The sequence below is a fragment of the Tachysurus vachellii genome, chromosome 23, assembly GCF_030014155.1.
Source record: "Tachysurus vachellii isolate PV-2020 chromosome 23, HZAU_Pvac_v1, whole genome shotgun sequence".
In the NCBI taxonomy this organism is placed as follows: domain Eukaryota; kingdom Metazoa; phylum Chordata; class Actinopteri; order Siluriformes; family Bagridae; genus Tachysurus; species Tachysurus vachellii.
Window position 1 is genome coordinate 2,760,838 of NC_083482.1, and position 26,696 is coordinate 2,787,533.

At 38.7% G+C, this 26,696-nt stretch overlaps 1 protein-coding gene across 1 annotated transcript; it reads left to right on the top strand.

Moving 5' to 3' along the window:
* Positions 1-13,129: 13,129 nt before the first annotated feature.
* Positions 13,130-22,868, top strand: cxcl12b (chemokine (C-X-C motif) ligand 12b (stromal cell-derived factor 1)). Its single transcript, XM_060859464.1, has 4 exons — positions 13,130-13,305; positions 16,813-16,930; positions 19,292-19,375; positions 20,689-22,868. The coding sequence occupies exons 1-4, from the start codon at positions 13,239-13,241 to the stop codon at positions 20,717-20,719; spliced, it is 300 nt and encodes a 99-aa protein (XP_060715447.1). The 5' UTR covers positions 13,130-13,238; the 3' UTR covers positions 20,720-22,868.
* Positions 22,869-26,696: the final 3,828 nt, after the last annotated feature.

A 26,696-nucleotide genomic window follows, 5' to 3' on the forward strand; every position in this document is an offset into this window, starting at 1 on the left:
GTGTGTGTGTGTGTGTGTGTGTGTGTGTCTGTGGTGACTCAGGTTTATCAGTGTGGTAAGATCATGAAGTTAGTAAACTGACAAATTAGTGTGTTAGTGTGATAAGAAATGTTTGTACTTAAGGTTAGTGAGCTCAGTGCATGGCTTTATTGTTTGTCATGTCTTTATTTACAGCTATAAATAACTGAGACAGAAAAAAAATTATGCTTGTGTTTAAACTTGAATGGGTTGTTTGAATGGATTCTACGGTTTGGACATTTCTTGGGATCTTTAAACATCTTCAAAGTAGACTAATTTTTATTTTTGTCATATATACAATATGTATATAAGACATTCACTCACTCACTCATTTTCTACCGCTTATCGGGCATCAAGGCAGGATACACCCTGGATGGAGTGCCAACCCATCGCAGGGCACACACACACACACACACACACACTCTCATTCACTCACGCACTACAGACAATTTTCCAGAGATGCCAATCAATCTACCATGCATGACCGGGGGAGGAAACCGGAGTACCCAGAGGAAACCCCCGAGGCACAGGGAGAACATGCAAACTCCACACAGTATATAAGACAAAATGTATATATATTTTTAGTTGTGAGAACATTGACAGTAAGGTTTCCATCATATATCTTTTTTTAAGCAAAATAGGAACATTCTAATAGCATTGTGAAGCAAATAAAGATATATTTTTGAACACTGTAATTATGCCATTTCAGACATTTTACAATCTAAACTTCTAAAAATTGAACTGAGAATTTGTCTCTACTCTTTGGGAAACTATATAAAGATCCTTTGAGGAACCCTTTTTTTCAGTCAGGTTACTCATTACTTCCTTGCATCTAGTGCCTGGTCTATATAATTTAAAACGCATTAGCATAGCTTGGCTGCTGCTTCATCTTCCAAAGTCTTAAATTAAACACACCCATGGCAATGGTGATGAATGCCTTCAACACAGCAAGAAGTTCCTGAGCGTGAACGAAGTTGGGGTGCAGAGTGACGCTGCGAGCCTGTGGCATGCCGGTGTCCTGCAAATGTGTTTGCTCATGAGGAAAACCAAACAGACCGTCTTTCTCTTTCTCTTCGTTTACCTGAGCAAAGAAAGCTCTCCATCTCCATCTCAGAGACAGCTGAAGCTCAAGGAGGTCACGGTCGGTCTCTCATCACATGGCTCTTTATCACTCTCCCACACATCCCTCAGTAAGTCCAGTGGAGCTATTTATAACGTCTAGGAGTAAGGCAGCAGATCTAGAAATGGTTTTGTCCACTTAAATCTACGTGGAAGCACTTAAATGGACAGATGGCATCTGAACTGGGATCGTTCCTCTGGAGCGGCCAATTTGGTCCACTAGGGAACATCTAAGGCTAAAAATAAATGACCTTAGAAACTAGCGTTTCAACTCAGGGTGTTTACAGTTTATGGGGTGCCTGAAACGTTAGACCTCTTTATATAGGTTTACAAACAGAGCTTACAAAGAAAGTAGCAGAGACCCGCAAGTAACATAGTATAGTAATGTAACAAACAACGTAAAGGTGGATTATTTTGGAAAAACAAATGAAAACTGTAAAATAAAATTTCCAGCTCATCAGGTCTGGGCTATGTCGACTCGATCCCAGAGCACGCCAAGAGCTCAGCTAACAACCTTCATGTTGAGCTGATTTAGTATGGAAGCAGCCTTTAAAGACGGTAGAGCAAAACCGGTCAGGGGAAATTAATGGAGTCAGAGCAACAAAGTACAGTCAAGGTTTATGATACACTGTTCACCAGTATCTAAGGAAGTTAGCTATATGGGTGAGGAATGCGTTGCTGAATCATCTGTCCAAAGTCTCGGGCAGGTCATAGATTCGGATTGAGCGAGTCAGTCAGTCATTGGGGTCTTGGTGTAGAAAGTACTCCATCTGCTCTGGTTTACACCACAGGTTCTATTCTTCATTTCTAACCACTACCTTTACAGCTCCCCTCCCTCCTGTCATCTCTCAGCAGGACCTTTCCTACAGGTTTAATAACCCTTGCTGGGAGGGTGTGAGGCAGGGGGGAAATTGAGTGGTGATAAAAGGGATTCTGGGGATTGAGGGGGTTGGGATGGTGGTCATTTTGCCCTTGCCCCCTGCCCTCTTTAACCCCCTACCTTCTTCACATTGATGACTCTATCTGTCAGCAGATGGCAAAACCCACCCGCGTAGTGTTGACTCAGGCGAAGACGCAAAACAAACAGAAGACTGAGTTCAAGCTTAGCTCCGTTTATCTCTCCATCCACAAGTAGCCATTATACTCTGTATAGATATCACCACATACCCTAAAGCTGATTTTTCACCTTAATGATTCAGCAACCATTCATTTGATTAGAATAAATTATGGAGCAGAGATTCATTCTAAATGAATACAAATGCAGACAAGTAGGAACTATTCATTTTTTGTCACTTGCCAGAAAGGGGGATATGAGTACACTTAACTCCAACTGGTTCAGGATCAGTTGTCCTGAAGAGATAAACCTCCAGCATAGTAAACAGGATGTGCTCGTTATGATGAACCCATGGCCTTCTCTCATGTGACCAGAGCGCTACCTCCAGAAGCTGTGTCATGGAAACATTGCACCAATGGGCATGGGCAAAGGTTAGCCATTTAAGGCAATATCTACAAACAAACCAAGCACACTGGGGATTGATTGGGAATAATTTGGCCTGATATACATGAATACAGTACTGATCACTATTTATGGGTTGTTTGTGGGAGAATTAGTAAACACTAGAGAGATAAAGGTGATGGAAGGAATTTAGGGGATGAGACATCAATGGATAATCTGTCCATTATTCCCAAACGCAAATCTTTCCAGTTTTATAGAAGCTGTAGAAGTAGGGCATATCTCTGGGGTCAAATATCCAAGTCTGCTAGCCAGAACAGTTTTCATCATTTTTTTCAAGACAACATTAGAAGGAAAATATTTCTTGCTAATGGACCATGATGATTAACTCTCCTTTGTGTATTAAAATAGAGAAATTAACTGAACAAGATGGATTCCTGCTGGAAATTTCCTCACCTTCCCAGGGGAACACATGCTTCTCGTCTCGAAATCCAAGGGAAAGCTACATACGTACATGAGCATGCCTAGAAACACTAAAACGAGCTCAGCAAGCTGAATCAGAACGACAGATTCCTTTCTACTCATTTACCGTGCCCAGACAGGAACTCTACTCAGCCGTTCTCCTGCTTCTTGTTGGTTTTGCTTTGTTGTTTTCCATTGAAGCGGCCACTTAAGCATCTGGTTCTGCATTCAGTGCATCCATAACCCTATGTCCTGACCTTGCGGGGTCATGATGGATGTCATCGGACAATGGCACAGCCGCCCTACCCATTCTCACTTCAAAAAAAAAAAGCCTCAACATGACCAAGCTGACCCTGTCTCTCCAAGACCTGTGTACATAAAGGATGGGGTGTCTTTGTGGTCATCCCTGAAACCTGTCGATTCATCCTCTCTTTGGCAAAGACATTCAGGAAGATTCCCTTTGAAGGACAGGAAGGCTCAAGGAACGTCTCCACATAATACTTTAAAAAGGTCTTTTCTCTGAGTATTTGATCTAGAATGTGTCATGACCCGAACGCTAATCACGTTAGAAGTCCATGTGCTCATGATTTTCACAAGAACAAGTGACCAAAATAAGAGTAGCACTGGTGATCCCTTCTACTCTTGTAGTCCATTGACTTCAAGATTTGATTTGATGCTTCTGCTCAAGTGGTTATTTGAATCACACTCGATTTTCTGTCAGCTCTGACCATTCTCATCAACCGCCTGTAGAACCGACACTCAATGGAAGTTTTTTGTAAACTTTAGACTGCCGTGGGTGAAGATCTCAGGAGATCAGATGTTTCTGAAAATCAAAACTGGCCCCAAAACCGTGTTACAAAGTCAAAGTCACTCGGAACAAGTTTCTTTCCCAACAGGTTTCTGCATAATTTGATGCATGGAGCTGCTGCCACATGACTGGCTGAAAGAATAATTGCATGAATGAGCAGGAGTACAAACGATCCTCAAGAAGTGACTTGATATAACCCTGTATATATCGTCACTGTCAGGCGGAATCCTCGTATCTCCAAAAGCATTACTTTTCAGGAAATTAAAAAAACGCCCTACCTTATCTGCAGTGCACAGGGTTTAGTCCGCGTTGCAGTGGATTGTCTTGCGCTAACTTCCTGTCCTCAGACGAGCACCAGAACCAGCGGGGGTCAAGATTTTTTTTTCTTTGAGCCCAGTGTTTTGAAGACATTTACCTCAGAAGACGTGTTGATTCGTTGCGACTCTTCTTGAGGAGAAATATGCCGTGAAGCTCTCCCGCGGAGTGAGGAAGAGGTGGACAGTTGAAGTGTCCAATGGAGTTATGAGATTTGTGCTCAAGCTATTTTTAAGACTTTAGATTGGTTAATAACTTGTAAAAATAACACCCACGTGGGGACTGACCAATAGCATCGATATGTGAAAAATTATGAAATTGACCAAATTTGGACATACGAGGTTTCTGCCCGACAGCGACGATATTTTAGATTTATGGTAAAATCTCTTTAGGTTACATATACTGTACTACTGCTCTTGGTCAGTGAGAACAAATATTTTGAGGATTTATAGTATAAGGATGTTGTAATCATTGTGTAGGGAATATACTTTGACAGAACCTCATTTGTAATTCTGATAAAAGAAGAAAACAGTTCTTGGTACTATACTAGAATCTAGTAAGCTTTTATAATAATAAGTGGTTCAAGGCCAAACACCCACCACACCTAGTCATCATTCCCCCTTCCATTAGGGAACATCTGTGTGCAATATGAACGTTATTACTTAAATTTCACTTCCTGTGAGGCCGAGGGTGTCTGCCTGCAGCCTGAAAACACAGGAATCGGAGAGCAAGTGAGTGATTTAACGTCATTCCTTATTGTTAGCCCAAGATCTGATGAATCTGATCAGATCCCTTCCAAGAGCGGTACGAGATTTATAGCCGTGTCACCATCTGGGATCGATCTCCAAAACAGTTTGGACAGAATGAAAGTGTCTGTCTGCTTTAGTTGTACAACAGTCAGACAAAACCTGCTATCTGGGCAAGAAATCTGCTTGGGATTATGAGTGTTGAGAAGGAGAACATGTTCCACAAACTAATGGCCAACAGAGGTTTGAGGGCAAGCCAACACCAGGAAAACCTCAGCTAGCTTTCAGGCATGGGTGGCTATCGTAATGAATACACAAGACATATCTTAAATGTTTTTTTTTTCCAAGGTTTTATATAAGACCTGGAATACTATAATACTATAATACTAGACCTTTAAATAAACAAATTTCAACGGATCACTAAAGAAATCTTTGGAAAACAAGATTTTCTTTCTATATTGCTGAAAAATCATGTAGTTCGGTATAGTTCTATAGAGTTCCTTAGATCAGGAACATTTGTATAATTAGTCTTCAGAAAGTCTATCAAGTTTTGAACATCCATTAATTCTCAATCATTCAGTTTGACACCTGAAGACACCAAATGTTCTGAATATCAGTTTAACTCTCGAAGGAGAAGCTTTGAATTGTCAGTGCTTTCTGATCATTTTTAAGGTGTTCTATTGTCGATTTCTTTTTATTTCTTAAAGAATGACACGTATTTTTTTTTTAAATCCATTTTCTGGTTCCATTTAAAGGTGGGGTCTCCGTTGTTTGAGAAATGCTTCAGAAAACTGAGTCGGGCCGCCAAACAAAACAAAAATCAAAACAAACGTGTAGCCAATGAGCAGAAAGGGGCGTGTCTTGTCAATATGGGCGGAGAGAGTGTTCAGTGCGCATGTGTGACATTAGCAGAAAGCGGTTTTAACATTGACATGGAGGATAAAAACAAAGAAAGAAAGTGAAGAAAGGCTTACGATAAGGTAAGAAGTAGGACGTGTTAATATAGGATCAGCTTTCCAGCGCTGGAGAGAACTGAAGGAGCAGGAAGTTGGTCACATATTCACAGATTGGAGTTTCCTGAGTCAATAACTCCTGAGCTAAACGCTGTTACTACACAAATAACACCTCTTTTCTATCGTAGTAATGTAGAGACGCAGCTACAACCGTGTTTTGTGTAGTAACAGCGTTTAGCTCAGGAGTTATTGACTCGGGAGACTCCAATCTGTGAATATGTGACCAACTTTACTTAAGACGCCGAGGCGCTTTTTTCCTTCTCGATAGGTGAGTAACTTTGGTTTTGCTTTGTTACACAGAACTAATATATGCCTTTGTCCTTTACATGATTATGCTTGTGTGTCATTTTTGCTTGTTTGTTTATCTGCAATCGTATTGTTCTTCACTTCAGCTATGATAAAGACACATTTCTTTCCATTAGTTGCCTGGGTTACGTATGTATGTGTGAGCGGAGCTATCAATACAGGGGTGGGACCCGTTTGGGTTAGGGGCGTGTTTGTTTTGGTGATTTCAAATGTCAACATTGGCTTTCAAACAACGGAGACCCCACCTTTAATCTTGGGTAACATTTGTAAAATCATGCAGTTCCTCTTATAGCAGGAGGAAATAGATGTTCCTTCACACACCATCTTGATTTCTCTTCCTCTTACACTGTTTTATTCAATATATAATTCTTATATTTTTAACACAGCCGAATGTATGTTAATTAGAAGCCCTTGATTGGAAACCTTCCCATGCTAGATGTAAGGTACCTTTTTTTAATGGTGCAAATTATAGATTGCTTATACAGAAAATCCTTAAAATGGTGATTGAGAAGTTTCCATGCTAAACTTCATTTTTTCTGCTACCAAAATTCCTGATTTCCCTCCAGACTACTGAGAACATATTTTCCTCCATCACATTTCTTCACTCCATAATCATCCAAAATGCCCTGAAATGGATGCCTTTAGCATGGAGACCTTTAATGTAAGACGTGTCACCTTTAATTAACGTCCAAACCTCGAGCGCTCGTAGTTATAATTAAGTGTTTAAGTGTTAAACCCGGAACGCATTTAGTAGGTGCTAAGCATGGTCGTTGTTTTCTTTCCGTCAATCCTTCAGACTGAACCGGGACGTCGAAAGTTCGCTCAGGAGTAAACCGAAATGTAAGAATTTGAAGTTGTATTGCTTTTTAGCAGCGAATAACTCTACAGAACTTTTTTGATCATGCAGGTGTGTTAAAAGTGGAGTCATATTCCCAATATGGTTTAGCGGTTATTCAAGAACGAGAGAGAGCTAGAAAGAGCGAACGAAAGAAAAGATGTGATGTGAATACAGACGGTGATTAATGGACAACGTCTGCTTCTAATTTTTTTCTTTCTTGGCCAAGCTCAAACAAATTCTCCCCAGCTCTCCTCGTATCACAATGTGCTTTTAATGGGTCTTAGTGTAAGCTCCCACTCGCTCGTGAATGGAAGGAATCCGACGTCGAATCCGATGTACGTTAAACCGAACCAGCGCGACACGCAGGGCCTCGTGCACAACATCAATTCGCCGCTCTAAACTTTGTGGTATGTTTCTGTGAAGAAATACGAATACAAATGTCCATTGACTCACCTGAAATGACTTCATGACTCTTCATCTAATCAAGAGAGACAAACCTGAGTAGGTTGATTCAAACGACTTGGACAGTTTCCTCTGCATGGGTCGTGACCCTGAAATTAGCGCCGGGCTATGATCTCTTTCCTGATTACCCACAATGCAACAATTTATTCAAGATAAAGGACCTCGAATAATAACCATGTTCCTAGCATAAAAAAGTATTATTAATGATGCTTGCAAAGCATCATTCTTACTATCCTGCAAACTTTGGCGCGTCCCACAGCTTTTGTCCTAGACCCATGAATGAGGTGTCAAATCGACTGGCTCATTGAGGAGAGGTGTGCTATGACTTTTCTAAGCGATCCGAGTACCGGTACTTCTGGTACCGGGTCTCAAAGTGGCCTTTTTTCCCATAGACTCCCATTATAAACTTTGGAGGTTTATAACTTGGCCAGCTCCTTTAGGGTGATACTCTGAACAAACTTTTAAATTGGTGTACCGACTGGTCTTTCGGTTGTCCCGCAGCCCTGCCCCCAAAATATGCAAAATCAAAAAACTTTTTACAACATGGACGTGTGACATATCAAAACACTCAGAACAATGAGGGGAACTTCCTCACATGTATTTTGATGACGTCACGTGATGTCACGTGAAAATAAAAAATTAGCACAACATGGACATGTGACATATCAAAACAGTCAGCACAATGAGAAAAACTTCCTCAAGAGTATTCAGATGACGTCACATGCTCGTCTCGATTAGCCTCTGGGATTTGTCACGTGCAAGTACCATTCAAATTTACTTCAGGAAATGTACGTTCTAGTTATTATTAATATTGTGCCAGTGTAATACACCAAGGATCAAATATATCCTTTGCTATAAAACACAGTGGTCATGAGAAAATCCTGTGTCCAATATTATGCCATAAAATTTGGATATATAGAAGCCACAAATCATCTGTAAATACCTTGAAGAGTTCCAGCAGTTAGGCCAGAAATAGGAAACTACATTATTTATCTAGTTGTGAATCATTGCTCTTTCTATCTGCCGGAGAAAAATGTTAATCCTGCATCAGAGGGGTTCCCTTTCAGAAAAGCTTCCAATAAGCCAGTTTGGAAATCATGAACCATTAGAGGCTTGAAGAAACTTTGTTTTTTTTTCTACAGTTGATTTCATACTAAATGCCGTATGGAGTCATAATGCTGTTATGAATTTTGGCTAATAAACTAACCTGAATTGAGAAGATGAAGGGAATGAAATGCATGTGTGATGCGTTACAGGAACACACACCTGGCTTTAATCTTCCGATTGCACTGGAGGTCTTGATTAGCTTCCCCATTCACGTGTGTCAGATTAGTACTGGAACTAAACTGTGTAAAGATGATGGGTCTCCGGGAGCCATGCTGCAGATCAGGAGCCTCAGCTTGTCTGCTTTAAGGTCCACGGAGATCAGCAAACTATGCTCTTGACAAATAAAGGCGAATGCGGTGGCGGCTGAGAGAATGGGAATGGGAGAAAGAAAGCGACAGACTCGCAGTTATTGTACTTATCTCCAGCGCTTTGAACACTTGGAGTGTTCTTTGGGATTTTGCCAGGTCCTGCCACACAATACTGCAAAGTAAACGTCTTTTTTCCTTTCTGTGCCCTGTTCTCACAGTCGAACGCAGGCTTAAAATAAATCCATAGGGGGCCCTTCAAGTAGTCCTTTCGGGGTCCCAATAGTGTCTCGACATCTGCAGCTCACATACAAACCTAGAATGACGAATCAGATGAGTGAATAGTATTTAATAACACAAGGCTGTAACCCTAAAATAATTCATATTTAATTTGCCTGTGTGTAACGGGTTAAAGAAGCAAATTACGGGGCAGGTCTCATGCAGGCCTCTCAAAGTCTCTCTTTTTCCTCTACAGGCTCTAATAGAAAGCAGTTGTGTCCGTCAGGAAAGGGAATGAAAATGATTTCGGTAACTAATTCGAATTTATTGTACAGATTTTCTTTCTTTTCTTTTTGTTTTATCCCTAAACATGCAGCCTGATTGGTTGGTTTCACAGGAGTCTTTTCTTCTCTTCTGGTCTTCTGATGGTCTTCTGATGTTGTACTGTATCCACAAGGCTGGATGTACATTGAGATGCTTTTCATCTCACCGTGGTTGAAAAGCCAGCTCCAACAATCATGATCATTGTATTAAAGCTTTATGATCCTATCTTAGTGTCTATGTGTTATAGTACATCCATTCATTCATTCATCTTCTACCGCTTATCCGAACTACCTCGGGTCACGGGGAGCCTGTGCGTCATCGGGCATCAAGGCGTCATCGGGCATCAAGGCACGATACACCCTGGAAGGAGTGCCAACCCATCACAGGGCACACACACACTCATTCACTCACGCAATCACACACTACGGACAATTTTCCAGAGATGCCAATCAACCTACCATGCATGTCTTTGGACCGGGGGAGGAAACCGGAGTACCCAGAGGAAACCCCCGAGGCACGGGGAGAACATGCAAACTCCACACACACAAGGTGGAGGCGGGAATCGAACCCCAACCCTGGAGGTGTGAGGCGAACGTGCTAACCACTAAGCCACCGTGCCCCCCATTATAGTACATTATATATGTATTATAGTGTGTTATAACATCATGGTCTTATTATATGGATTGTACAGCATTATATAAGTATTATAACACGATTGCCACGTTCTAGCATTATTTTATATTATTGTCATAGCGCACCATTACAATCAGCGTATATGATGACGATTATAACCTGTTACGTACACCATGGTCAAAGTCACGTAAATCCCAAGATTTTTTCCAGCCATTCTGGTGTTTGAGGCGCTTAACTTGCATTATGTATCGTCCAGCTGCCACATGATTGGCTGATTGCACGAATGTACTTGTTTTTATTAACAGTATAAGACTGTTTAAGACTTTTTAGCAAAAATAAACACTAGATCTTTGACAAACTCGAAAAGGAAAACCGCAGCGTTCGTTAGCATTTTATCCGTCCGACTTCTTCGTCATCAAATTCGCCGAATTTGCCAAATTCACTCTGTAACGAGTTATGTTATAACATGATACAACATGATTGTGTTGTAAAAGAAGTGTGTGGAGTGTGTGGCTTGGACGACACGCTCGAAAACTAGAACACAAAACTCCCAGATGAAAGACAGAAAAACACAGGCCCCGAATATTAAATTATTCAGTAAGGAATGTACAGTAAGGAATATAGTGTCTATAGTGATCTATAGCAGTTATTGAATCAAAGCCCTCAGAGTAAAACTTAAAACGAGCCTGTCATGTCTAATCACAGTTTCTGGATGAACCCGATGTTGAGAACAAAGTAAAGTGTGTGAAACTTTACACACGACGCCTTAACGCTGCCCTTTAACCTGCGCTAGGCCGAGATGGGTTTTCAACATCTCAGAAAAGCGAGGCTGAGTTACAGAGAAAAAGATGTGAATAAGACACACACACACACACACACACACACACACACATCTGAAACCCTAACATTTGCACCACAAATGATTTATTCCTTATTTATGATACAAGTATACGTAATAGAAGGTCAGGTGCTTGCTCAGTCCATCATGATTTTGAGACACTCTTCTTCCTGAACATTCCATCAAGCCTTGGAAACTGATCCAGAATGCTGCAGCTGACGTGTCTTCAAAGAAGACCCCAAACCTTCTAGCACTGTACCTTGAGCTCTTTAAACCACGACTGTGCCTCTGCTTGACCCTTCACGCAAATAAACACAAGTCTGACCTGCATTATGGGGTCATTCTCATATTTATTGCTTATTAGCTCCTCCCCTTCGAGGACCAGAGGACGGGAAACAAGGACCGACGAGACGTCTTTGCTCGCTGAAGTGCGACGTCACTGATTTATGACTTGCACAGCTGCATCACCTGACACAACGCGATTACCGGAGCCTCCACCACTTCACTTTATACAAGTAATTTCTAATTATGTCCTTTATTAGATTACATTCTGTTTTAAAATTGTTTTAAATAAATAATTAATTAATTTAAAAAAATGTAACCAAAGTGTCTCTTTGGTTTCACCCTCCATTACATAACAATTTGTGTTCACACAACCTCTGAGGAGCCTGACAAGAAGCCGTGGAAAGATCTCCACGATTAGCTCGGTGTTTATTTGCGCAGGCCTTGTTAAAGGATCATATTGTATATTTTCCTGGTTGTTTAAACGTTTTGAAAGACCGCGCCAGCGTGCCAGCCGATTCCACAGATTCCACGCTGTAGCTTTAAAGCCACAGGGCTTGTGATTGCTTATCTAATAAGGTCGATGGTGGTCATAAATAACAAGCAATTGGTGACTTTCCAAAGTCTACATACCGTTTTGACAAAGTGGACGGGTTGTTTTATAGTCGACCTCGTCCTGAGCAATCAGACGTGAGAGTGTGTCTGTTAAAATTTTGTAGAATTCAACCCGAGACTTGTTATTCTTTAGGAGCATCCTGTTGCTTTAAGATGCCCTCCGTGGGATTAATGAGCAGCAAGATGCTGGGATTGCTTCAGTCTATCGAGTCTTTTTAAATCATCGCTGTAATTTATGGCAAATGAAATCTTGTACAGCGTCGCACACACACACACACACTAAGACTGCTCGTTTAGATGTGAAGGGTTCAGCCAAGTGACAATCACAGCTGAGGATCCAGTAGTTTAAAGCATACTGGATTTTATTAAGCAGTGATTAGTCATACAGTGTGAACAAGTCTGGGGTTAGTAGCAAGAACAGAGACAAGAAACGAACAGTGCAGCAGATCCCTGAATCTGGTTAATTGCCCGGATTGAATATCAGGTCAAACCCACGCGTTGTTAAGAATAATAAAGAATAAAATAAAACACTGTATAAAAAAAGAGTATTTTTATTACCTTTTTTTTTCTATACCTCCAGTTCTCTTTGCAGAACAGACAATTCTTTCATAGATCTTTCTTCAATATTAAAATAACTGCCTTTTACCCTTTATAATAAAACTTAATCTGCTCCAAGCTGTGCTGGATTTTGAGTCTGTCCCAGGAACACAACGGGGATCTACACATACACACACACACACACACACACACACACACACACACACACACACTTACAAGTTCACCTTCTATTAGTGGTCTAAGAAGTCTTAACTATGTAAGGAAACACAGATAGACTCACAGTATTTCCTTTTCACAAAAGGATTTAAAGTAGAACCAGTTTTTAAATGCTAGAACCGTGGACCGTACCGAGACCCCCTGAGGAAACATCTACATGTGGTAACAGTGTGTGAAAAGGCAAAAGTCAAGCCTTATGTGAGAATGTCAGACCTTAAACTTGACTAGAGAGAGAAAGAGAGAGAGAGAGAGAGAGAGAGAGAGAGAGATGGATGTAAACTGTTTCTCCAGTCTCCACCAAAACATTTTAATTGGTGATGTTTGTCTGACCAGAGAAGCTGTATAAAGACAGCAGGGTCCAAAAAAACACCCCTTCACTCTCCCCTACTCCCCCCTTTCTCTCTCTCCCTTTCTCTCTCTCTCTCTCTCCTCCTCCTGAGTAAGTGGGAGTGATGTCCTGCCCCTCCGCAGTGCTTTAACACCCGGCCCAGCTCTGAGGCACCACACTGTGTCTTGGAAGCTGCTTGTGACTAACACAAAGACTCTCGATAAACACACACACTCTCACTCACTAGCGCTTACACACTTACACACACACACAATGGATGTCAAAGTGGTGGTGGTGATGTTTTACCTCATGGTGATTAATGCGGATTTGGAGACTGAAGGTAAGGCAGCTGTTGTTTTTGTTATGATATTTTTTTGAACAGTTATGTGTTACAGTGATGGATCTGGTGACCATGTGACCAGAATTTGGGTCTAAATCAGTCAAATCGTGTATTCTCGAATTTAGCTTTTAACTATCCTTCTAAATGTAACAGTCAGTTATTTATTTTGGATTAATTATGCATTTCTTTTCATTAAAAAAATCATTTTTATTCCATTCACAAACTCTTGTTAAGACAAATTTCTAAAGCATCTCAGTTCATCCTTAGACACTGAAGCAAGATGATTTGCTGTGCTTTATTTATTGTGTGTGTGTGTGTGTGTGTGTGTGTGTTTGTGTGTCGGTGTTTAAGCTGTATTTTAATACTGATGTACATGTATTTCTTTTCCGGTGAGAATTCTGCAAAATGCAGACAAAGGGTTCACGCAAGAGAACGAGTGATGACTAAAAACATTAAATACACACGGGGTTCTGTTCGGGGTTTAAAATCTGGTCCAAGTTTGGTCCTGTCCAATACTAGGTGCTCAGTGTGAAGGTACAGAAGCATTCGATTGATTCCTTGTTCACATGAGACTGCGTCGAAATTTTTTCTGCTCATTTACAGTAGACATCGAACTTGACAAAACGTCGCGTTTTTACAAAACAAAATCGTCAAAAACCTTTACACAATTACACAACACCAAAACCACAAGTCAACCTACTTGATATCGTTTAATATCTGGACTTAATGACTCCTCATTTGTTATTTTAAAATATGATCAAATTTCTCAACTTTTTTTGGAGAAATAAAACAAATTTTTTCAATTTTGTAAGAAATCAGCTGATCATTTTAAAAACTTTTAGAGTTTTAAGCTTCTTCGTTCTAATTTTCTATACCTTATCACAATAATAATAATAATGAAAAAATAATTTGTAGTGTTTACACCAAAATACTAAAATATTTCAAAACAATTCTGTGGAAATGAGAAACTCAGTTAAAATATTACAGAAAAATTTCATTATGACACTGAATTAAATACAAATTTTCTTTCAAAATAAATGAAGATTAACTTAAATAACATCTTATCATAGAAAATTAAAAGTTTTGTAGAAATTCACAAGTTTTTTAAATAGCATTTTCTTTTTAATAGTTATGGTTATAATGCATTATGAATGAATATGTCGTGTTAGATACACGTTACAAATGTGTGCTTTAGGTTACAAAAGTCAGTATGAAATTAAAACCAGCCCGGATTTGTATATTTCAATAAAAAAATGTGAATGCATTTATATATTTATTTAATTCATGTGTAGACTGTGATGCTTATAACCTTGTTATAACACGTGCACTTGCAAGTTACATTTGTCAGAAATTCTGAACCAAAAAAAAATCTGCAAAAACATTTTTCTTGTGTTGTTTTCTGATGTATTTATTCCTAATGCATTAATGGTGTTGAAAATCAAGCTTATAATGCATTATAATGCATGTTAACTGATAATCCTGATTAGAGAAACAATTATCCTGATGCGTTTTTACAGCATGTTATGTCAGGAATGTTAACGTTTACTAACTAGTGTGCTAAATTTCATTGAGGACTACAAATGGTTCGAAGGTACACAGGAAGTTAAAACTGAAACAATAAAAATAAAGTAAGACGTTTTTCAATCTTTGTCAAACTGATGAATCCCAACATCGCTGCACAGTCGGCTAGTCGGGATTCGCAGAAGAAGACCAGGACGACACTAAGAATGCACTTCAGCCTGTTAATCAAATGCACACACACACACACACACACACACACACACACACACACACACACACACACACACACACTCTCACACACACTCAGATCCGAACACGAAGGCTTGGGACCTGGTGAGAGAGAGCAGGGAAACTCTTCAAAGCATCAATCAGAACCTGGAGGATGGTGTAGTTTAGTGTGAGGCTCCTCAATGCAGCCTGGGTAACTTTAAGGGCTCTTGACGACGGTAGTGAGCGAGAAATCCACTTTCCTCATGTGGGAACAAGAGACCAAGAGCAATGGCTTAATCTCATTTCAATGATCCGCGCTCACAGGTGGAACGGGGTGATGGGAAACGATTGCTTTATGTCGACGATTCCTTTTACGAGCGTGAAGACGGATTGATTCGGAGTCGTAAAAACTCTCGTCACCTGCTGAACCGTTGTGTACTTTGTGTGTTGGGAAAAAAATGTCTGACGGTGAATTATACTCACGCATTGGAAAAACAAAGAGGAAAAAGTTTCAGAAGTTCATGTAAAAGTACGGAGTAAAAAAAAAAATCTAAATTTCGAGCAGCGATACAACTACTGATGGATTATAACATTACGATTGTCACAAGACATTATAACTGTCGCGGTGTAGTACTACGATCAGCGTACGATTGCATTACAATGTTTATTATAACGTTTTATAGTATTAACATCTATTATATATTATATATGTGTTATAGAGGATTATAATGTTATGATCGTTGTATTAAAGCGTTATGATCCTATCTTAGTGTATTATATGTGTTATAGCACATTATATACGTATTATAGCCTATTAGAACAATACAATACTACAGTGTCTTATAGCGCATTATACATATATTATAGTGTGTTATAACATCATGGTCTTATTATACGGATTGTACAGCGTTATATAAGTATTATAACACGATTGCCACGCATTATTATTATTATTATTATTATTATTATTATTATTATTATTATTATCATTATTATAATAATGATTATATTATTGATATGTTAATCAATTGATTATATTAATGATAGTATATTATATTATTATTACTATCATAGCGCAACATTACAATCAGCGTATTCGATGATGATTATAACCTGTTACGTACATATTATAAGTTATTATAACATTACGATCCTTACACGCTAGAATTGTGACGTAGTGTTCAACTGTATAATGTTCTGATCCTATTAAAGGGCATTATAAACATTTTTATATCGAATTATAACATTCCGATCCTATTCACTCCATTAGAGTGCATTACGTATGCATTATAGAGTATTATAACATGATGGTTGATGTACTCTAACACTCTATAACACATACATAATACGCTATACTAATATCCGAATGTTCTCAGATTACAATCCTATTAGAGTGTATTGAGTGTAAGTGTTATAGCATAAGATCACAATGGTCATGTGACATCACAGTCGCTGCATTATGACATTACAGTTGTATCGTCAGCTCATTATAACACTTGCTGTGTTACAGCAGAACCTCATCAAGATTCTTGGAACAAAACGGTCAGGGCTGCATTATACCTGTACAGTCACCACATTATGATGTCACACTTACAGTACAATGCTACAACCATCATGGATGAGCAGCGCATTACGATATGACATCACAATTGTCATTTCTTCTGAAACCAGAGTCACTACAGTCAGACACAGGATTGTTAAACTACGCTCAGCATCACAGCGATGCAGGTTTTTTTGTCATAATGTGTCTTAAAGGTTGAACCCTCTGTTTTACAGCGAAGCCCATCAGCCTGTTGGAGAGATGCTGGTGCCGCTCGACGCTCAACACCGTGCCACAGAGGAGCATCCGTGAGATCAAGTTCCTCCACACGCCACACTGCCCTTTCCAAGTCATGTAGGTCACTAACACAAGGAAACACCTCACAAATCACAGGGGTTCATTAAAAATACCACCACGTATCATAATATTGCCATTTCTCTGCGTATAAGAACATTACATAAAGCTCTGAGGAGTCAGGGCTATGTTTGTGTGTGTGTGTGTGTGTGTGTGTGTGTGTAAGATCCTTATCTTATCCTTAGCTTGAGATAAAAGGAAGTCACTCACTGAGAGACAGCGTGTGTGTGTGTGCATGTGTGTTTTCTTCTTCTGGAGGAAATCTTCATCAAGGGTCAAAGTGATTATGATTGGATTTCTACTGACCTTCTTAGATATCCCCCCCCACCCCCCCGCCCAGCACTAATCTCTTTAGCAACTAACATTTGGTATCATTTTGCTAACCTGGAACATATTAATGTAAAAGCAAAGCGGTGACTGTTTCGATAAAAGGGGCTGCAGGGGTCACGGCGAGGCGGAAGGTCAGATCAGGACAGAACTTTAGCCTGAGGGGGGGTTTTCTCTTTCTCACACACACACACACAAGCCAAATAGTGTTTATTTAGGAATTTAGCCTTGAATCTCAAGGATCTGGAGTTTTAAAGACAGATGAAAGACAGACAGCTGAAACACAAACCCTGTCCAAACCCACACACACACACACACACACACACACTCTTGTTTGCTGTTGGTATTAGCCGGCTGTGAGGCACTTACTACCTGCTGTTCCTGTCTCCCTGAGCAGACATGCTGCCGGCTGACGAATTAAAGTCTGGAAAACGTGCAGCAAGCCATGAACACGAACAGAAACGAAACAAACACAGCAACAATTTAAACCAACAAACACATAGATCCAATTACGCTAGAAGTTCGCTCGTGTTAAATGGGGATTTGAATTGCCTGCTGGAGAGGACCATTTGGTCCCAGACCACAGGAGTGTGTGTATGTGTGTGTGTTTATGCTTGTGTGTGGGTTGAGCTTAGTGTGGATGTGGTTAATTTGCAAAGCGGTGTGAGTCGTGGCCCCTCTGAGCTGTTAATTCTCAAACATGACCTTTTGGCACAAAGGTGCGATATGCATATATATATGTGTGTGTGTGTGTGTGTGTGGGAGTGATGCAGACACACAGGGAGGCAGAGAGGGAAAGAAAGCATGTGTTGCACTTGTGGCATGTGTGTATGTTTGTGTGTATGTGTGTGTGTGTGTGTGAGTGATGCAGACACACAGGGAGACAGAGAGGGAAAGAAAGCATGTGTTGCACTTGTGGCATGTGTGTATGTTTGTGTGTATGTGTGTGTGTGAGTATCAGGGATGGAAGTAAAAACTGATGTTCCTCTGAAAGCTTAACGGGTAACAAGTGATCAGCAGTTTGCTAATAAATTAATCGGAACTTAAACGATCCTGTAAATGACCGATTACCCATAATGCACCAGGTTTCACTAGTTAATACATCGCATCTACTTCTGTTCCATTTCTTCAATGTGGGCGGAGCTAAATGCAGTACAGACGACTGATTGGTCGAACCCACCCAAAGGTTTTTTTAATATTTGAGTTAAAAGTTAATTTTATGAACTTTCTCCTTGAGACTCCTTTTTTTCCGGAATGTTTAATACTTTGTTTAAAAAGAAAGTTTTTTTAAACACATCAATAGCTTTTTTTTAAATGCATTTTTTTTTAAAAAGTCCTTTTTTCTGGGGACTTTGGTAAATTCACTCAGAAAATCAGGAACGCATTCAGAGACTGGATGGTGGGAAGGTCCTCTAGTGGTATTTAGAGCCGAGGCTTGTAGCATAGACAGTTTCTGATTATCTACCCACACTGTGTTCATCAATGCATCAGTTTGTCCTATCAATGCCGGGTTCTAGATAATTGCTTATGCCCTGTGTGTGTTTTATGTGTGTGTGTGTGTATGTGTGTGTGTTACCCTGCATTCACTCTGTAATGGACTGAAGCGTCTCCTGCACCAGTCTGAGGGTGTAATGGAGCAGCAGCACCGATCTGATAACACAGAGTTCAGGGCCTCAGAGGGAGAAACACACACTCTTTCATTCATTCTCTCATTCTTTCGTCTAAACCCGAACCCCTCGCTTTAAAGTGACTTACCTTATCTCATTACCAGTGTAAAGCCAAAATCCAACAGCATCAATTACATACCATACTCTCTCTCAGCATCTCTTTTTTTGCTCCTTTGCTTTATCTACCAGAGAGAAGAGAGCCCTACATCTAAATCTCTCCCCCTATCCCTCCCTCCCTCCCTCTCTCTCTTTTCTTTCTCCACCAAATCCACATTGAAGAGCCAAATTGACTCCCTTCCTCCCTTTCTCCTCTTTTGCCCTAGTTATCACTCTGGTGCGCTCACTCCGACCTTTCTCTCGTTTTCAGAGCCAAGCTGAAGAACAATAGAGAAGTCTGCATCAACCCCAAGACCAAATGGTTGCAGCAGTATCTGAAGAACGCCATTAGCAAGTAAGTAAGAGCCTCTGGACACAAAGGCCAATGAATTGAGGTGTTCCAAATTACCAAGAACTATTGACGATTATAGGGAACAGAAGCACAAGGCGTTGTGGGAATTCAGTGGAGGTTAGAGTTTATCAACTCGTACACCACCTACATGTTCAAATTATTTGTGAATAGTTTAAAAAAATTAGTAGAAAACATTATGAAACACAAATTGGGACAATATTCTCACCAAATTACTTCTAACTTTTAACCATTTAGCTCCACCTACTAACATCAGACACCAATCCCCCCACAGGTTAAGGCTTATAACAAAACAATTAAGAAACCTAAACACCCTCCGCCACGCCACTCCTGCACATGGCATTTAAAAAAATAAAATAAATAAATATATCACAAGGCTGCTTACATTATTAAAAGTAGCTACTTTACTTTTCCGAATTGGAAAATTCCGTTCTGAAATGTAAACATACGGAGGTCGTAAAAAATTTAAGTTACAATTCAAAATTCTACCAATTCAAAGACAAATTTTTAAAAAGATACATCATTGGCTGAAACGTTCAACAATTTGAAGATGTAAATTTTAAATTAAGCTGCGTCACCATTATCGTATAAATTCTAAATTTCTTCCAGGACGAATGAATTAGAAAGTTTTCACACGTGTAATTCTGACTGTGGATGCATCCACAATTTAGACCTTGCAGAATACGTTTAGCCGTTATGTTAGCTACGTGTTACAACTTATTTTTAACTAGATTTCGCTTTAAGCCTCGTTCTTCATGTATTATCCTCACAAACACCAGGTTGGAAAACTCTGATTCACTCTGAAGGTGTAAAACGCAGACATCTTGCCCGCAATATAATTGTTTCTGCCATGTTAATAGCTGTAATGAGGCAGCGGTTTGGTGTTATGGGTCTCCTGTGGAGCGAGGCGCGAAGTCAGAGTAGTAAAAATTTTCCTCAGCGCCGGTTTCTGATCCAAACAACTGAAATAAATATATTTAGATGATGTTATCAAATACCTCCAGTTCCACACACACATACACACACACACACACACACACACACACACACATAATGTAAAGTAAATTACAGTAATGTGACTTTACTGAAGAGTTCCACTAGATAAGACAAGGGTGTGTGTGTGTGTGTGTGTGTGTTTTACAGAACAGCTGAATTTGAATTCATGTAGAATTGTTTCTGTTCACATGGGAGTCATTAAACAGATTTTTCCCCAATAACCAGCACATTAACCGAGTACATTATTACAGTTTATAAACTCAATTGCTTCGCACTCACATCTCTCTCTCTGTTTATTGCAGGATAAAAAAGACAAGACAAAATGAAAACTAAAGGCGGCGGTGGTGTAAGAGGCCGGCCTGTGACTCTGACCTCTGTATTGCATGTACACACCTCCCACACACACACACACACACACACACACGCACCATCTGTCCCTGTGTGGACTGCTTGCACAAACAGCACTTCGCCTATGAATGCCTTTATTCCTGCACCAGAAGCCCACCACACACACACACACACACACACACACACACACACACACACTGCACCATTTTGCCATTGTGAGATTTCGGGCTTCTGCAGGTCTGTATACTGAACTGAACTGAACTGAATGGCTGAATGTGGATAGAAATATTTTTGTGTGTTTTCTGTATGCATTCGCTTTGTGCCTTTTATTTTTTTCCGGTAATAAGTTGCTGATAAGTGTCATGGTGAATTAAGAAGGAAAAAAAAACTGGGTAGCAGTTACGCTTAAAACTTAAAGCAGATTGAACAAAAATGAAATGTTTCTCCAGGAAGCCACAGTATGATGCTAATGTAGCTAACACAAAGAGTGTATACTGTAGCTACAGTACCAGTTTAGCATCGTGTGTAGATCATAATTCGTCATTCAGCATCCAGACTTAGAGAAAGTTTTTGAAAAAAAGAGTCACCCAGACCACCATGAGACTCAAATGGGGGGCATGGCTTACAGTTTGAAGGCGAGGTTTTGATTCAGTGATTCAGCTAAACTGCTAACTATATGTTAGCTACACTAGCTCTCTTATCTCTAAAAAAAACAAAACTACAAGCTAAAACCACGCAAGGCACAAACAGTGAAATCATTTTTTCAGTTAATAAGGGAAAACTTTTATGAGGAAATGATTCACGACGACACTTTCAGTGACTTCAGTACAGTAAGATTCTAGTTTTTCTTTCTTTAAGAGCCACAGGATGATCTTCCGTGCACAGGCATAGCTTTTTTTTTTTTTTTTTGCTAACATTTTCTCTACGAGGCCGAATTCACGTTAATGAATCAGTAGAATTCTTGGATTTAGTAGCATCATGTGTAACACTTGCTGTTAAAGGTGCTGACACTGAATCCTTCCATTAGACTTTCAATAAACAGCGTGAGGTATTTCCAATATACATGGCCACGTGAAAGCTGTTAGTATAGAAATCATGTTTTAGCTAAATTACAGTATGAATCACATAAATTATGTAAGAAAAACATTGTTTGCGTAGCAAAACACGTTATAAGAAACTTTCTTGACTCGTAAACATGCTTACATTGAATTATTATGACATAACTGGCTTTCTAGAAAGTGTTAGCATGATTTATTTGCTTTTTTTTGGTTCTTTTCAATAATGTAACTTTCACATCAATGCAATCTCTATTGGCAGCTGCTAGTTTTATTATTATTAATATCATTATTTTCAAATCCTGTGCTTATGAAATATTATATACGTATCTCCTTATCTCCGTCCAGCCAGACGTGTTCTTCTGTTGTGTTTGCACACCTGATCATGATGTAGGATTGTGGTTTTGTCGTAAAAGGTTGGATCAGTAAACGGAGACAAATTTAAATCCTTTGTGGAAATAGAAAGGGGTGGGGGGGGCGTGGGGGTGGGGCAAAAATCCACCAAAATATTGAAATGATTTTAATGAACTTTTTTTTATTGATCCAACTTTTTACTTGACTGTGTATTGTATAACAAATACATCATAATTATGGACCATACAGTACATCTGATTCTCAACCTGTAAATAGTCGGAGAATCAGGTGATGATGTAACATTTGGCATCGTATCATGTCAAGAGGCTTCCATAATTATGAGCATATTTAGTGCTGATTTACTATTTACAAGAATTATCTCACTTTAAATACAGTTTATTTTCGTAAAAGAGAACCTACGAGGGACGTTTTGTTATATGAAATCATACAACTCATGAGGGAACAAAAAAAAAAAAACCCAAAAACATCTAATCACACGTTTCCAGAATAACAGCCGTAATTGCGCCAGATGACGAGCAACTCCTAAAGCCCAGCTTATTAACTGTGTAATTGTAACGGGATAATAATAACATGTGGATATGATTTCCGAGGGAATGAAACATGTGTTTTTTTATGAGGACAATACAATAAGCACTTCACTGCTGTACGCTGATTTTCTTTTCAATGTCTTTGCTTTTATAAAATAATTAAAAATTTTTTTTAAAACACACAAAATAGGACTATTAAAACTGCTGTTTCCTGTAGGGACTGAACCGTAAAACATGAAAAATTTAGAAGGAAAGTGTATCCGCAAAGCTCTTTACTAAATTTATTAGTCATTTTTAGAAGCTGTTGTTCCTCAGGCATCCACATATATCCTCAAAAAAATGTCTAATAAAAGATTAGTAACTAAATGGATGGTAATTTTTAATTTTATCAACTAAAAGCATCAAATTAATTTATATTATTTAATTTTTACTCAATTTCCATGTAATAAAGTTTTAGGAATTGGATTTACAATTCGTTTTAACTTAAAATAAATTCAAACAATATAGTTATGTAGGTGTAGGAGTTTTATTTTGTTTTTTTTTTTTGTAATTAACTCGCTTTCCAGAGACGTCAACAGTCTCACAGAAGAAATGACTCAATTCATGATTCATTCCCATGTGCAGAAACTTAAAATTTATAATATTTACTGAAAAAAAAAGCCTTTACAAATGTTCAGCAGTTAGAGAAAGCCTTTATTTATTACAGAGCACATTACAGCAGATAACACTAGGTCTCATTTATTAATCTTAAAAAAAATGTACAAAAACTTCAAAATAGTTAAAAAATTTTTGTTTTTTAAAAAAAAGCACCACCTAAACATTTCCAGTGATGCAGCTGAGCCAATTTTTCCAAAATATTTGGAAATTTGGTGTGTTGTTGAAATGAATTAGCGTTTTAAACATTGTTGTCTAATCCGTATAAAATTTTACAGTAAATCATCGCAAACGAAACAATATCAAAGTTCACATTAACGAGTCTACGTAAAGATAATTTTAACAATTAAATTAAGTAAAACTCATGAACTCTTGAGGGACACAACCTTATTCTCAGATTGAACAAATTTCTTGTGTAAATGCTCCGACAAATAAATTTACAGCTTTACGGATAAATTTGTTCCCACGCAGATTGACAAACGAGGCCTAAAGTTCTCAAATCTTTATTCTTCTAAACAAAAACTTGACGTTACTGAAATACACACGCATCAACTTTTTTTTTTTTCAGGAATTTTGTTTAATTCTGTGAACTGAATGTCTGTGAAGGTTCTCTCTTGTCCGCTAACCTGAATGTGTAGATGTAGTTCTATAAAAACTAACATGGATTGCACCATCACCTGTGGAAAAATGATGAGATGCAAGAATTCATTTCCGAACCTGCGAACATTCCCACGTGGTTTTCCAGCCGTGATGCAAAAAAAGGTGCTATCGAATGTGAAGTAGACTCTATGAGGCAGCTCTCTGCATAGGGATCTCCATGTAGGATTTATTATTTTCTTATTGTTATATTTCTATAAGCTCACTGTTTGTAATAATGTATTGAGATAAATCTATTTAGTCACTTTTTCATTAAAGTTATTACAAATAAAATGCCTTGCCTTTGTTTTATTCATGGTAAAAAGAACTATATGAAATTTTTAAAAATTTCTACAGGATTACAGTTAAAGGTAAAATTCTGTCTGTAGTTTTCTTAACTAAATTTTCTTTTGTTATTTCTTGGTCTTTTTTTTTTTTATTTATTTTATTAGCAGATGTTGTTCCCATAACCTTTAGCTAATAAGAGAAAAGTTACATTTTTACCAATTTTATTTTTTCAAACTTTTAACAATACACAAATTAATCTATAAATTTATGCTGAATTTTTTCATAAAATTAAGTTTGTTCAAATGAATTTAGAATAATGTGTGTAATAGCTAAGAACACCAACATTTGACAAAAAAAAATGCCTTTCATAGAAGGAATGATTTATTTCTTGTTTTGTTTAAATGAACAAAAATTTCGAACTGAAATTAGAGGTCATTTAAATAAAAATATAAAAGTTCAATTCAATTTATTTGTGTAGCGCTTTTAACAATTCACATTGTGTCAAAGCAGCTTTACAGAAATAGAGAAATAGGAGAGAATATACTGTATATATAGAATACTAATAAGAATAAAAATAAAGAATAAAACTAAATAAATGTGTATATACACATTTATGTAATTCATAAAATATTTATAAAATAATTGACAAACTTTATTTAGACATTTTATGCAAATTCTTTTTTCCACTTCTTGTTTCAGGAAAATATTTTGTTTTTCAAGAAAACTTCCTGCAGTGATAGCACTTTTAACACAAAATGTCACAGTGTCAAATTATTTCAGATGAATTTAAAAAAAAAAAAATCATAAAATTGACTATGCATATTAATTTTATTAATAATTTTAGATTAACATTAGAAAAAAAAAGGCATTGAATTAATGGCTAATGGCATAAGCTGTAGGTATTTACTTTAATCGTTTAATAACTTTAAATAAGTTATTTAATACTAAACTAAAATAAATGTAAAATTCATACATTTTTATTACCTATAAACATACAACTCCATGATTATTTTAAATAAATATTTTAGATGTAGGGGGTCACGGTGGCTTAGTGTTTAGCACGTTCGCCTCACACCTCCAGGTTTGGGGGTTCGGTTCCCGCCTCCACCTTGTGTGTGTGGAGTTTGCATGTTCTCCCCGTGCCTCGGGGGTTTCCTCCGGGTACTCCGGTTTCCTCCCCGGTCCAAAGACATGCATGGTAGGTTGATTGGCATCTCTGGAAAATTGTCCGTAGTGTGTGATTGCGTGAGTGAATGAGTGTGTGTGTGTGCCCTGCGATAGGTTGGCACTCCGTCCAGGGTGTATCCTGCCTTGATGCCCGATGACGCCTGAGATAGGCACAGGCTCCCCGTGACCCGAGGTAGTTCGGATAAGCGGTAGAAAATGAGTGAATGAGTGTATAAGCATTCCATAAATCTATACATTCTAATTATAAATTTTAAATTCATCCCTAATGAGTGAGCAAGAGGTGATGGTGATGAGGAAAAACTTATTGACATGATATGGGAACCCATCGTCAACTGGGTGACACCAGAGAGTGTGATTATAAATAATTTCTCTATAACTGTGAAATATATAGTCACTGTCAGGGGACCTGAGAGAAAACTGTTTACTATAGAACCACTGAGAACGTATAGAGACAGCTTCTCCAGGGTTTCTAATCCACACAATCCTATGTATACCCAGGCTGTCCATGTGATGCCAAGTGATAAGACTTTAACCAGAAGAAGGCCATCAGGATGGACCAAGCAGTTCTATTATTAATCTTTTAAAACAGTCACGTTAAAAAGAGACCCCTAGAAACTCTTGTACAGTACGAGTGATTCCAATAAGATCCAAGTTACAGTACCAGTAACTGCACACCACATGCATCACTGTAATCAACGTTACAGTATCGGACAAGTCAAGGCACACATCTACAAATATTTTTTTTTTCCCCTCAGAATTCCCAGTAAAAATCTCCAGAACTCATGCTGATCATCAGGTAGTTGAAATCAGAATGGACCTTTTAAAAAATGAAACACCAGGGTTCAGTGCTTAATTAGGGTTCAGTGCCTCGTGTTAGGTTTCCTGTTACTGTACGAGTCGGAGCATGTTACATAGTACTCAACACTCGTGCTGGAAAACAAATGCTTTCTAAAGCGATTAGAGTCCGTGTGATAAGCTCATGAAGATGACTCCCGAGTCGGCAAGGCTAATAATCGTGCAGGGATTTCATTTCTAGAATAATTGAGCAGCTCTGAGGAGACGAACATGTTGAAATCGACCCCGAGACCTCCCATTTCGCTCTCCCATCTGTCTAAATCCAGACTCTAATTACTCCACACACACACACACACACACACACAGGCTTGATGATATCCAGTCTAATGACCTCTCTGAGTGAAATCAAGCACTCTCTCTCCCTCTCTCATTCTCCATGCCCAG